The 13,831-nt window shown below is 41.6% G+C and overlaps 1 protein-coding gene and 1 pseudogene across 3 annotated transcripts in view; one reads left to right on the top strand and one right to left on the bottom strand.

Annotated features, from left to right (window-relative positions):
- Window positions 1-2,114, bottom strand: part of UBQLN1 (ubiquilin 1) — a 46,524-nt gene extending 44,410 nt beyond the window's left edge. For both annotated transcript variants that reach the window (XM_032290832.1, XM_032290834.1), the window contains exon 1: window positions 1,632-2,114. In XM_032290832.1, the coding sequence (XP_032146723.1) occupies window positions 1,632-1,823 (192 nt within the window). In that variant the 5' untranslated portion in view covers window positions 1,824-2,114. The remainder of the gene's footprint in view (window positions 1-1,631) is intronic.
- Window positions 1,822-9,574, top strand: LOC116559698 (annotated as a pseudogene). Its single transcript, XR_004272577.1, has 4 exons — window positions 1,822-1,884; window positions 1,963-2,301; window positions 3,731-3,757; window positions 6,479-9,574. The product of XR_004272577.1 is annotated as a histone-lysine N-methyltransferase SETMAR-like (transcript).
- Window positions 9,575-13,831: the final 4,257 nt, after the last annotated feature.

Raw genomic sequence — 13,831 nt, 5'->3', positions numbered from 1 at the left:
TCTATAGGATCCCACACGTTCAGTTCTAAAACAGGCAACTCCCTAATTTACAGCACAAAAAAAAAAAAAAAAAGGCGACGTGGTTGATGGAAGGTAAAGTGACTAAAATGACTGGGAAAAGGCAAGAAAAAACTTTCTAATCAATTACAATGTTCTATATCTTGATGGGGCTTGGGCTACACAGGTGTAAGCATTTGTGAAAACTCATGGAATTACAACCATATGCATTTCATTGCATATCAAAATTAGGTCAAAAACGTAAAAAATTAAGTTGAATATGGGCAAATAAGTTCACATCGCTGAAGTGACATATACTGGTGTCATCTACTGATACATGCAACTTACTCTGAATTGCTCCCCCAAAATAAAATGGATTTATAACCAATTATAATACAGTAAAATGCTAATTGTAGATGACGGCCATATGTGTGTCCACTGCCCAATTCTTTCAACTTTTCTGTATGTCTGAAAATTTAAAAAAATGGTAAGGAAAATTTTCACAAGCATTGGGAGACAAAAAAAAAAAAAAGGTGATAATTCAGTTGGTGGTAAAAGTTTCTGTTATTTGACGTTACACAGCTCACTGCCTCACAAAACACACTACCTTTGGAATTCGCTAAACCAATACCCCAATCACTTACTGTCCTTGGGGAAACTTATAGGTACATTTCAGGAACTGTTATTTCCTATAACAAACTGTTCACATTGTTTGAGATATTCAGCAATTAAGTCAATAATTATAGAAAATACGACATATTCAACAGCACACTAAAATTATTTGTTAAATTCCACCAAGGTTCTTAATTAACAGCAAGATTTGTATTCCTGAACAAAGTTTAAGTAACATTCTCCAATTAACTTCAATTTTGTTTTATTTGGTTGCAACGCCAATATCAACATTGCTCTAGCCCCTCTAAAATCAAACAAAACCCGGACGACAGACATACTAAAACGGAAGGAGCAAGTCATCAATGAATGAAAGTCATTCACATTTCTCCTTAAGCCTAGTACTATTATTATTACTTAACACGGAGCTAAAAACGGTTTCTACGTCATTATTTTTTTTAAAAAAGGTTGCAAGGTGGGAAAGATTTCAGGAGTTAAAATGCAGAACTAAATGTACACGTGCACCTCACCCCAAAACCTCCCTTAACAAACAGGCAGGTAAAACAATGAGGATCCCATCCACCCTCTTTTTTAATAATTCATTAAACAAAATCGCAGCTTGAGCTAAAGCGAACCCTCGCCCCCGCCCAGCCTCCACCCCGCCCGGAGCCAGGCGGTGAGTCCCTTTCCTTTGTGAACAGTCGGAGAAGAGGCGACTGAGGGCGGGGAGCTGGGGGAGAAGGCTGAGGGTCGACGGATGCTAGAGAAGGAAGGCTCCGAGAAAAGCAGCGTCGGCCCGTCCCACAAACAGGCCGCGCCGCCACGCCACAAACCACTGCGGTGTCCCAAGGCGCAAACCCACGAACTTGGGGTGTGATCTAATTTGGGACGACGCCCGGGAGAATGGCCTAGGGCACCTCGGAGGTCGACCCCTCTCCCATGCCCTTCCAAAAGGTCTCCAGGGGCGTGGGGGGCGGAGGTCCTGCCGCCACCCCCAAACCGGGCCGAGCCCCAGACGGCCTTACCTGCTGGACGGAGCTATTCTCGGGCACAGCAAATTCCTCCTTCTCCTTCGGAGTCTTCACGGTGACTTTCATAATTTTGGGCTCCGCAGAGGCAGAGGCAGCGGCCGCTGAGGCGCCGGCGCCGGCACCTTCGGCTCCGGCGGCGCTATCCTGGGAGCCCGGAGGGCCGCCGCTTTCACCACTCTCAGCCATGGCGGCGGCGGCGGCGGCGGCGGCGGCGGCGGCGGTGACTCAGGCGAGCAGGAGGGAGCGGGTGAGTGAGGAGGAGCCGGCAGACTCAAGAGCCGGCAGGCCTGGGCAGCGAAGAATGGAGAACACGCCGCCTCAGTAGCAACAGGCGCAGGGCCACCCTAACGGGTGTGGGGCCTCGAAGCTCAGTGCAGGCTCCGGCGCAGGCCCGGGTCAGGCGCTGGGCAGCCGCGGTGTGTTCAGGCGTCGCTCGCTCACATCCACATCCGCAGCAGCCGCCGCTTCCTCCTCCCTGCCCCTTCCCCCACGTCCCTCCACCGGCGCCGCGCGGAGCACGCCGGGTAACGCGCCTGGCGGCGTCGCCGAGTCATCCCCGTCTGGCGCCGCTTTGAGCTCAGCCTACGTGCCTTTTCCTTTCCCGCTCCATTGCCCAAAGTGTAGGCGAAGCCAGCGTGAAGGACTGAAACCAAAATGGGGCGGGGTAGGTCAGTTCATTTTTTTTTTTCACTCACTTCACCAAAAACTGAATCACAGTTTGTAGTTAAGCACTGTAACGGCGCGCCGAGATGACGTCACGGTTAGCGAAATTACTAGAAAGGGACCACTGGGCTCTGCGGCCGCTGATGCGCTTGCGCGCTCGCAGTCTAGGTAGTCTTCCCACCTTACCTCATGCGCTGCTGGCCCGTGTTCATCCTTCCGCGCTTTCACTGTCGCCTTGGCCTGCCTTGCCTTTCTGCGTTCCCAGCTGGGAGGAGGGTCTGGTGATAAAATAGCGGCGAGGTATTTTGTTATTTTAATACATTTAGCGTTTGATATTTGGAGGGCTCGTATTGCCCAATGCGGGGGAGTTGGGGTAAGTTAATGGCGGAAAGGCCCTCAGCACAACTAACCGAAAATGAAGTAAACGCCCGTGACTGCCCTGCGCAATCCCGCGGAGTCATTGCTTCATGGCCAGAGCTTATTTACTGCCCTCAGGTCAGCCTGGTTTGGTCAGACGATCGATCAGGCGACCTGTATTGACAGTGGCCTGCTGCTGTCATGACAGCGGCGGCCTCTGCTGCTGTGATGACAGCTGTGCGCGAGCGCCCCCAGATTCTCTGAACTCGATTTCCTACAGTGTGTGGGGCCGAACAGGGTGTCCGAGCAGTGTCCACCCAACTGGGACAATTAAATATAGCTAAGGTGTTCACTTTATATTCTGTCAGATTAAGTTACTGCTCTATTTCAGGCTTTAAGTGGCATTAAGGATAGTTCTAAAATTATTTTCAGTGTAATACAGATAGAACTAAGAAATTATATCTGAGAATCCTAATTTGAAATGACGTCATTTGCTTTTAAAGATGACTTGCAAGGAATGTGCAAACCAGCACATTAACTATATTAATCAGTGTTGCACAATTTAAATCCTGACAGCCCACTGTGACCCAAATCCGCAAAGATGCATTCTGCATTTCTGCTCCTAAGCCGTCCAACCCTGTTCTGAGAATAAATACTGTTACATAAACACGACTTTTTAGCAGAGCTCTATGGAATCTGGATCTAAGAGAATTCTGAGGATATCAATTTCAATATAGACATCATTTGATATCACCTAAATTTCTGGCAGCGTGGCTCAATAACAAGGCCTTCTGCTGAATGAAGGATGACTACTTGGTTATGTCTAGGTGTGAGGTAGTCACTGCTTCTCAAGGTAGAAAGTGTCACAACTGGACAAGCAAGCATTTGGAATTTCTTCCGTACGTCTAAATAAAATTTTTCTTCAACTTCATTAGCTCCCCCATTACTTGTTATCCCCTGTCATGCTGTGTCTTACCTGCACACTTTGCCTAGGCTGCCTTCCTGTACCTAGAATGACTTTCCTCTTGCCTTCACCTGTCTAACTTCTACTTATCCTATATCACATTCCCCAGGAAGACTTCACTCCCTACCATTTAGAGGTACGTTTTTCTCTTGATTATCCGGTAAATACCCTGTATGTGTGTGTGTATCTCTCCCTGCATTTATGGACTTTGCAATTACCTGTGTCTACATTATTGTCTAAAAACTTTTGATGTGTGTGACACCATAAGGTAATAAGATTTATCTGTAAGAAGATACTGTATATTTATTGATTGCTATGGCACTTCTTAAGATATAATCCTGACCTGTAAGAGACATTGGAGGTGAGGGGACTATGGTCTAAATCAGAGATTAGCAAACTGTCTGGAAGGACTGCATTGTAAATACTAAGTTGGTGCAAAAAAAAAAAATGGCAAAAACCCCAATTATTTATGTAGCAATCTAAAAGTTTAGGCTTTGTGGTCCACAGGATCTCAGTCTAAAATATTCTGTTCTGCCCTTATATCACAGAGGAACTGTAGACAATACATACATGAATAATCGTAGCTGTGTTTACTGAAAACCCCTACTTGCAGAACAAAAACAGACATAGAATCTGATTTGGCCCACAGAAGAGAGTTTACCAACCCCAAGTCTAAATGTTTATTTGTGGCATTTTCTTCCGAGTGGTTTTTGTTTGTTAAGCGGTCTGTCTGGAGAAAATTTTAAGAGCATATTTTATCACAATTAATGTCCCAATACTGTATAATACAGCATTGAATTGAACGTGCAAGAATAATAAGACTCAGTTTCTGCTGTCAAAAACTTAGAGTGATAGTTGGATGGTGGGGGTGAGGGATGGGAGGGAGATTGGCAGTGATGTGCTGATAAATGACTAATAACCAATCCTTCTGAAAATATATTTGCCAATTTCCTTGATGCAAATGCTTACCAACTTGAGATCATCTGCCTCACAAAACACCTGAAATTTTACCAGTAAGCCCTCACAAGCCAGTATGAGCCAGCTCCAACTGAAGAAGTTTTATTTTGAGAAAATATGTTATTCAGAGTTCAAGTATATTGATACGTTATTCACATGATAGAATAATTCTTTTTTGATAAAATGATTCAGTCAATCAATAAGAATTCATTGAGTATCCTCTGACAAACTTTAATCCTCTAGTCCTGTCCAGGAAAATACCTTTAATACAAGGTAGTACATGTGTCATGTAAGTGATGTAAATAACATGCTTTATCTTGTCACTACCTTACACAAAAATCTATCTTCAGTTTCCCACTGCCTAGAAAATAGAGCCAAAGCTTCTTAATTAGGTCTTCCACAGCTAACTCCTGGTGTTCACTCCTGTTGCTCTCAATATATACACTCCAGTCCAGTCAGATACCTTTATTACTGGAAGCACTTGTACATTATACAAGTCCTTTGTACACTGTACATATGTAATATGTACATTGTACATATATTACCCTCTCTGGAAGCACGTGTACATTATACGTTTCTTACTTCCGAACATTCCTTCAAGTCACTACACCTACCTTCTTGTACCCATTATTGTCACCTGCTCTCTAAAACTGTCCTTGAATACCCAAGCTACAGAATCATTTCATTTGTCTGACCTTCCATCATAATTACCTGCACAATTCACTTGACCATTCATCACTTGTAGCACAGCTTCTATTATCTTAAACCGTTTCTCCTGCTACCAGTCTACTTTACACCCTCATTAGTTCTGGCTTATATTACAGCAGTAACCTCCTACTGATTCCTCTGCCTTAATCTAAAGTCTCCATCCTGAACTCTGTTTTCTAGTAATGCCATATGTTATCCTAGAACAAAGCTTTGATCGTGACATCTGCTTGGAAATTTCTAGTCACTCTCACCAAAGTGTTAGGAGTAATGTCTAAGCTTTGTGGCATATGTCCAGGGGCTTCTGTGACCCAAAGACCTCGTTCTTCACTCATATTGTATTCTCTACCAGACTGGTCAACTAAGCTCTCCAAGCATGTCTCACTTTCCAGCTTCAACTGCAAGTAGAAATTCTTCCCCCTTATTTTGACCCCATCGTTTTACCCATCCTGCAAGACTCAAATGTGACATTCCCTAATAACCCTTTTTGGATCTGAAATAGTCTTTAAATCCCGTCTATTCCCATATAGCTTTATTACCTTTTTGATGTCAGTTACTACATTCTGCCTTGTATCATACTTCTGTGCTTATCTCCTTTATTAAAGGCCTTGAAAACATGGATCAAGTCTTAATCATCGTTTATACCAGAGGTCCGCAGCACCTGGGCCATGGACCAGTACCAGTCTGTGCCTGTTAGAAACTGGGCTACACAGCAGGAAGTGAGTGACAGGAGAGCAAGCATTACTGCCTGAGTTTTAACTTCTGTCACAGCAGCAGCAGCATTAGATTCTTATAGGAGGCCGATCCCTATTATGAACTGTGCATGTAAGGGATCTAGGTTGCGTGCTCCTTAGGAGAATCTAATGCCTAATGATCTGAGAAAGAAGAGTTTCATCCCAAAACCATCTCCCCTTGACCTCCAGTCCATGGAAAAATTGACTTCCACAAAACCAGTCCCTGGTGCCAAAAAGGTTGGGGAACTGCTGGTCAATGTAAAAGTAATTGTGGTTTTTGCATTGTTGGAATTTGTCATTTGATATTGAAATGCATTCTTAAACAAATGTGGTTACGTTATACATCATTTTAATGTGCATTTCTTTATTTTTTTGCTAATGACTTACTGCTATTTATATTATTTTAGACTGTGGAAATGATGTTAGACATAAAACAAATTCAAGCAATTTTCTTATTCGAGTTCAAAATGGGTTGTAAAGCAGCAGAGACAACTCACAACATCAACAGCGTATTTGGCCCAGGAACTGCTAATGAGAATGTACAGTGCAGTGGTGGTTCAAGAAGTTTCGCAAAGGAGAGGAGAGCCTTGAAGATGTGGAGCATAGTGGCTGGCCATTGGAAGTTGACAACAACCAATTAAGAGCAATCATCAAAGCCAGTCCTCTTACAACTACACGAGAAGTTGCCAAAGAACTCAACGTTGACCATTCTGCAGTCGTTTGGCATTTGAAGCAAATTGGAAAGGTGAAAAAGCTTGATAAGTGGGTGCCTCATGAACTAAGTGAAGATTTTAAAAATCATCATTTTGAAATGTCATTTTCTCTTAATCTACGCAACAACAGTGAACCGTTTCTCGATCAGATTGTGACGTGCCACAAAAAGTGGATTTTATACGATAACCAGCGACAACCAGCTCAGTGGTTGGACCAGGATGCTCCAAAGCACTTCCCAAAGCCGAACTTGCACCAGAAAAAGGTCATGGTCACTGTTTGGTGGTCTGCTGCAGGTCTGATCGACTACAACTTTCTGAATCCTGGGGAAACCCTTAATCTGAGAAGTATGCTCAGCAGTTCGATGAGATGCACCAAAAACTGCAATGCTTGCAGCCAGCATTTGTCAACAGAAAGGGCCCAGTTCTTCTCTATGACAGTGCCCAACTGCATGTTGCACAGCCAGTGCTTCAGAAGTTGAACGAATTGGGCTACAAAGTTTTGCCTCATCCTCCATATTCACCTGACCTCTCACCAACTGACTACCACTTCTTCAAGCATCTCGACAACTTTTTGGAGGGAAAATGCTTCCATAACCAGCAGCATGCAGAATATGCCTTCCAAGAGTTTGTCGAATTCCAAAGCATGGATTTTTATGCTACAGGAGTAAACAAACATTTCTTGTTGGCAAAAATGTGTTGATTGTAATGGTTCTTATTTTGATTAATAAGGTGTGTTTGAGCCTAGTTATAATGATTTAAAATTTACAGTCTAAAATCACAATTACTTTTGCTCCAAGCTAATACCACACAGTGCCCAGTGCAATTTCTTGGCATGAAACCATTTATTGTTGAGCTGAATTGTTGAACTGTCATGTTTTCCACCAGAGAGGAAACTCCTTTAGAGCAATAGATCATATTTTATACTCCTTTGTCTCCCAAAGTTTATAGTATAGTGACGTAGATAGATGATTGATTAATTCAAAGAATGATAGATGTATACATACATGCTTTAGAACTTACTTGCTTTACAATAGAAGTTCAGAGAAAGGAAACATTATTCATTCATTCACTGCCTGGGACAGGGGAAGGTGGAAAACTAAGAGGTTTTCCTTAAGGAATGGATATGATTTTTAAGTGTGTTGAGAGGGACAGTGTCTTGAAAAAGAGTCCATAATGGGAAATAGAAACTCTCCTAGAATACCAGTCGCAAAGTGGGTCCATAGTCTAGGAACAATTGGAACACTTCATAAATATCTCTAGGGCTACTTCAAAATCAAAGGGAATAAACTTCCAATTGTTTCCGAGCATGAGGGCTGGAGAAGAGGTGGTGGTAAAAAGGGGTGTTTATTAATTTGCCAACTAAAACTAGGCACTGGGTAGGAGGTGCAAATATTAGATTGCTGCAAAAGTAATTGCGGTTTTTGCTATATTTTAATGACAAAACTGCAGCTGCTTTTGCACCAAACTAATATATAGCCACTACAAACTTTGGATAAAAGTTCCTATGTAGGATCCCACATTTTTCTTGGTGCTGTGCCAAGCACTGGCTAACACAGAAGCAAAGAGGGGGCTGCAGCAACACAAGGTAAGTAGACATACCAGCCTCTGAAGAACACAGCTAGGGCTCTATTCGTTTTTTCACTTTTTATTTTGAAGTAATTATAGGAAGTTGCAAAAAGAACAGAGTCCTGTGTACCCTTGCATCTCCCAGTGGTGGCATTTGATATTGTTGCATAATATCAAAATTAGGAAATTGACTTGTTAACTAGACTACAGATCTTATTTGATTTTTGTCATATTTTAACCTGCATTCATTTGCGCATATGTGTGTATGCATGTAACTATGCAGTATGCCGTGCATAAATGTATGTAATCATCACTGCAGTCAAGATTCAGAATTATTCTATCACCAGTCTATTTTTAATCCTTCCTATATTACAGGGCTTTTTGACCTTGATACTATTGACATTTGGGGTCAGATCATTTTATGTTGGGGGAGGCTTTTCTGTGCATTGTAGGATGTTTAGCAGAATCCCTACTCACTAGATGTCAGTAGCAGTCCCACCCTATCCCTGTCATGATAATCAAAAATGTCTCTAGACTGTGCCAGATGTCCCATGGGAGGCAAAATTGCCCCTGGTTGAGAACCACTGCTGTAGAGAGAGCTGGTGGAATCATCCCTACCATCTGCGTCTTTCCTCTTATTTCCCCTGTTACAAAGTGAAGTAGCAAATGTTATCAAGTATCAAAGAATGATATTTCACTACAAAGTCTTTTTAATTCTGAGTCTATCGGAATACTCAAACTTCACTGTGAATTTTTATCAGTAGATGGTGAGTATTCCCAGGATTCCATTATAAATTTAATCTCAGTTACTGCATTTCACCTGCTCATCTCTTATCAAGAGTCTGGAATTTACTCAGGTCTTCTGAAAATATTTGAAGACTATTCTTTTTTGACCTCTCTTACAAACAGGTTACTGCTGATAACCTAAGACAGACACAGTCCCTAAGGCAAGCAGAAGTGGTAAGACTGGTTCTCCTGGAAACATGAATAGAAGGATATATATTTTGATAAGTAGACTCAGGCTTGGTCTTTTTTTGTGTAAAACTCTAAGTTTAGTGATTTCAGTGGACAAATTTTTTCAAAACATATTTGGAATGTGTTTCTTGAGTTAGGAGGTTAGCTTATGTGAAGAGTATGCCATCATGTATAAACTAAGTAAATGAGCCATGAGGAAATTATAGGTGCTTATTGAGGACAGAAAAGAAGGTTAGAAATTTTAAACATCTGTAGTATGATGCCAATCATTGAAGAATTCCCCAGAGTGCTTCTGGGGGAAAAAAAATACTTCTGGAAGCTGAGGGGTGTTTTAAAAAGAAAGTATTGTCTTCCCATCACTCACTGCATTTGAATAATTCTTACAGCCTTTGTTCCCATTTGAGAATAGTCAATGAGTTTAAAGGTCAAGGCAGAACGTGTAGCTTATCTGAGTTGTTCTATAATCTGTCAAAGAATTGTGAAGGATCTGCGTCTCTACTTACAAGCTATCTATTTCATGAATACTAGCAGAAAACACAAGATTCCTACGTGAGAAACAAAGGTGTTTGTTACAGCAATATCAGTGGCCAGCGTGTCAGCATTTTCTGGCATTATTACCCAAGCCCTAATTTCCACAGGGCGATACAAAGAGAGCTAGATGACACCTGTACATACAGTGGTTTGCATTATAGGAGAGGAAATCCAAACATGGGAAACACAAATCTTTTATAATGGGCAGTAAGCATGACTTCCCTTTGCTCTGTAAGAAGATACTTTATCTTCTAAGACTAGTCACTATAGAAATATCCTTGAAAAAATAGTCCAGGCTGGGTTTGGTGACTCATGCCTGTAATCCCAGCACTTTGGGCGGCTGAAGCGGGCAGATTGCTTGAGCTCAGGAGATCGAGACCAGTCTGGGCAATGTGGCGAAATTCCATCTCTACGAAAAATGCTAAAGCCAGGTGTGGTGGTGCAGACCTGTTGTCCCAGCTACTCAGGAGGCTGATATGGGAGAAGTGCTTGCACGCAGGAGATTGAGGCTGTAGTGAGCTGAGATTGTGCCACTGCACTCCAGCTTGGGTCACAGAGCAAGACTATCTCAAAAAAAAAAAAAAAAATGACAATTGTCCAGAAGAAAGACAATGTATTAGTTTGCTATTGCTTCTGGAACAAGTTACCTTGAACTTAGTGGCTTAAAATGACACAGATTTATTAACATCTAGTTCTGGAGGTCAGGAGTCCAAAATTGATCTGAAAAGGCTAAAATCAAAGTCTGTGTTCCTTCTAGAAGTTGCAAGGGAGAATCAATTGCCTTTTCAGTTTCTAGAGGCTGCCCACATTTTTTGGCTTGTGGCCACATCACGCTAACCTCTACTTCATTGTCATATCTCCTCTGACTCTCTGCCTCCCTCTTTCCTTCATTAGGATTTTGTGATGATGTGGGGCCCACTCAAGTAATCCAGGATTCTCTCTTCATCTTAATATTCTTAATTACATCCTGCAGAGTCACTTTTGCATGTAAGGTAACATATTTTCTTTTTTTATTATTTTTTTATATTTATTTTTTTTATGGTTAATGTGTGCATTACTGGGAACTATTCTTTAGAATATTAAGAGGTCTTTTTTTTTTTTTTTTTTGAGAGAAAGAGAAAGAGGGAGAGAGAACAAAAGTCTTGCTCTATTGCCCAGCCTGGAATGCAATCTAAAAATAGGTATTAAAAACCTCTTTTATGCCGATAATTGTGCTTAACAGCGGAGACAGGAAGAAATAAGGGAAGAAGATAACAAACAGCCAACCAATATTTCATTTAAGTCTGTGAAATGCTATGCAAATGCTGAAGAGTGATTTACTTCCAATTTATGTGGTCACTTTCAAAATAGGTGTAATATGATACTGAGAAAAATGTATGTTCTGTGGACCTGGGGTGAATAATTCTATAAATATTCACTGAGTTTACTTGTTCCAGGTCTGAATTCAAATCATAGATGTCCCTGTTAATTTTCTATCTCGTTCATCCATCGAGTATCAACAATGTGGTGTCAAAGTCTCCTGCTATTATTGTGCGGGAGTCCAAGTCTCTTTATAAGTCATTAAGAACTTGTCTTATGTATTTAGGTGTTCCTATATTGGGTGCATATATATTTATGATCATTGACTCCTGTTGTTGCATTGATCCGTTTACCATTATGTAATGTCCTTCATTGTTTCTTTTAGTCTTTGTTACTATTAAAGTCTATTTTGTCAGAGACGAAAGTTATAACTCCTGGGGTTTTTTTGTTTTTTTTTTGTTTGTTTTGTTTGTTTGTTTTGCTCTCCATTTGATTGGTAAGCCTTCCACCAAGCCTTTGTTTTGAGTCTTTGTGTGTCCTTGCTTAGGAGATGGATCTGGATCAGCGAACCGATGGGTTTTGACTTTTTATTCAGTTTGCCTGTCTGTGCCTTTGATTGGGGCATTTAATCCATTTAAATTTAGGATTAATATTGATATTTGTGAGTTTAATATTGTCGTTTAATGCTAGCTGGCTATTTTGCCCATTAGTTGATATAGATTCTTCATTATGGAGATACTTTTTACCTTTTGGTAAGTTTTTGGGATGACTGATATTGGTTGTTCCTTTCTGTGTATAGTGCTTCTTTCAGAAGCTCTTGTAAAGCAGGCCTGGTGGTGATGAAATCTCTGAGTGCTTGCTTGTTCTTGAAAAATTTTATTTTTCCTTCATTAATGAAGCTTAATTGGGCTGGATATGAGAGTCTGGGTTGAAAATTCTTTTCTTTGAGGATATTGAATATTGACCCCCACTCTCTTCTAGTTTGTAGGGTTTCAGCTGAGAGGTCTGCTGTGAGTCTGATAGGTTTCCCTTTATGGGTAACCTTTCTCTCTAGCTGCCCTTAGAATTTTCTCCTTTATTTCAACCCTGGTGAATCTAATGATTATGTGTCTTGGGGTTGCTCTACTAGAGGAGTGTCTTTGTGGTGGTCTCTGTATTACCTGAAGTTGAGTATTTTTCTGCCTTACTAGATTAGGAAAGTTTTCCTGAATAATATCCTGAAGAATATTTTCCATCTTGGATTCATTCTCTTCATGACATTCAGGTACACCTATCGAACGTAATTAGGTCTTTTCACATAGTCCCATATTTCTTGGAGACTTTGCTCATTCCTTTTTACTCTTTCTTCTCTAATCTTGTCTTCTCGTTTCATTTCATTAAGTTGGTCTTCGACCTCTGATATCCTTTCTTCTGTTTGATCAATTTGAGTGTTAAAACCTGTGCATACTTCGCAGAGTTCTCGTATTGTATGCTTCAGTTCCATTAATTCACTTATATTCCTCTCTAGATTGTCTATTCTCATTAGGATTTTGTCAAACCTTTTTTCAAGGTTCTTAGTTACTTTACATTGGGCTAGAACATGTTCTTTTAACTCAGAAGTTTCTTATTACCCACCTTCTGAAGCCTAAATCTGTTAATGGAATGCACTCGTTCTCCATCAGGCCTTGTTCCCTTGTTGATGAGGAACTGTGATCCCCTGTAGAGGGAGAGGCATTCTGATTTTGGGTATTCTCAGCCTTTTTACGCTGGTTTCTTCCCATCATTGTAAATTTATCCACCTGTCATCTTTGTAATTACCGACTTTCAAATTAGGTCTCAGTGGACGTCCAACTTGTTGATTCCCAGTGCCGGAATCTGAGCAACCCACTGCAAGTCCAAAACAGCGGCATTAATATTCGTGGTGCTTTTCTGCCTGGGAATCTCCGGTCTGGCTTCCTTCTTGAGTCCCTCTTTCAATCAGCTGAATAAGCGACTCTGCCTTCCTGGAGCTCCAAACGTCAACCAAAAGGGGACCCAGTCCTGTTTACTCTGCACCAGGAACTGGCACGCTGGCCACAAGAGTCGCGCTGGCGACCCATGGGGTTCCTCCGCTGGGGACCCATGGGGTTCCTCCGCTGGGAATCTCCTGGTCCGTGAGCAACAAAAATTCGTCTGAAAGTGTGGCGTCCTCTCGTTCTCTGTGCTTTCACTGGGAGCTACAATCCTGAGCTGCTAGTAATCAGCCATCTTGGATCTCTCTCATAAGGTAACATATTTTCAAAGGTTTTTTCTTTTTTTCTTTTTTTTTTTTTTTTTTAAGAGATAGAGTCTCAGTTACCCAGGCTAGAGTGCAATGGCACAATCACAGCTCACTGCAGCCTCAACCTCCCAAGCTCAAGTATTCCTCCCACCTCATCCTCCCCGGTAGCTAGGATCACAGTATATACCACCATGCCTAGCTAATTTTTTTCTTTTCTTTTTTTTTAGAGATGGGTTCTCTGTTTCCCAGGATGATCTCAAAATCCTGGGCTCAAGTGACCCTCCCACCTCAGCCTCCTAAAGTGCTGGAATAATAGGCCTGTGTCACTGTGCCCAGTCTCAAAGTTTCTGCAGATTAAAATGTGGACATCTTTGGGCAGCCATTGTTCTATCCACTATAGGCAGGCAGTGCCTCTATTCATAAGATGTGCAGAATCAGGAAAGACCTATAAAGAATTGTCATTCAACAATGTCCACCCCTTGTTTCTGTAC

This window comes from Sapajus apella, unplaced genomic scaffold, assembly GCF_009761245.1.
Source record: "Sapajus apella isolate SASKATOON/1434 unplaced genomic scaffold, GSC_monkey_1.0 scaffold24, whole genome shotgun sequence".
Lineage (NCBI taxonomy): Eukaryota > Metazoa > Chordata > Mammalia > Primates > Cebidae > Sapajus > Sapajus apella.
This window is presented reverse-complemented; position numbering and strand designations above follow the sequence as displayed.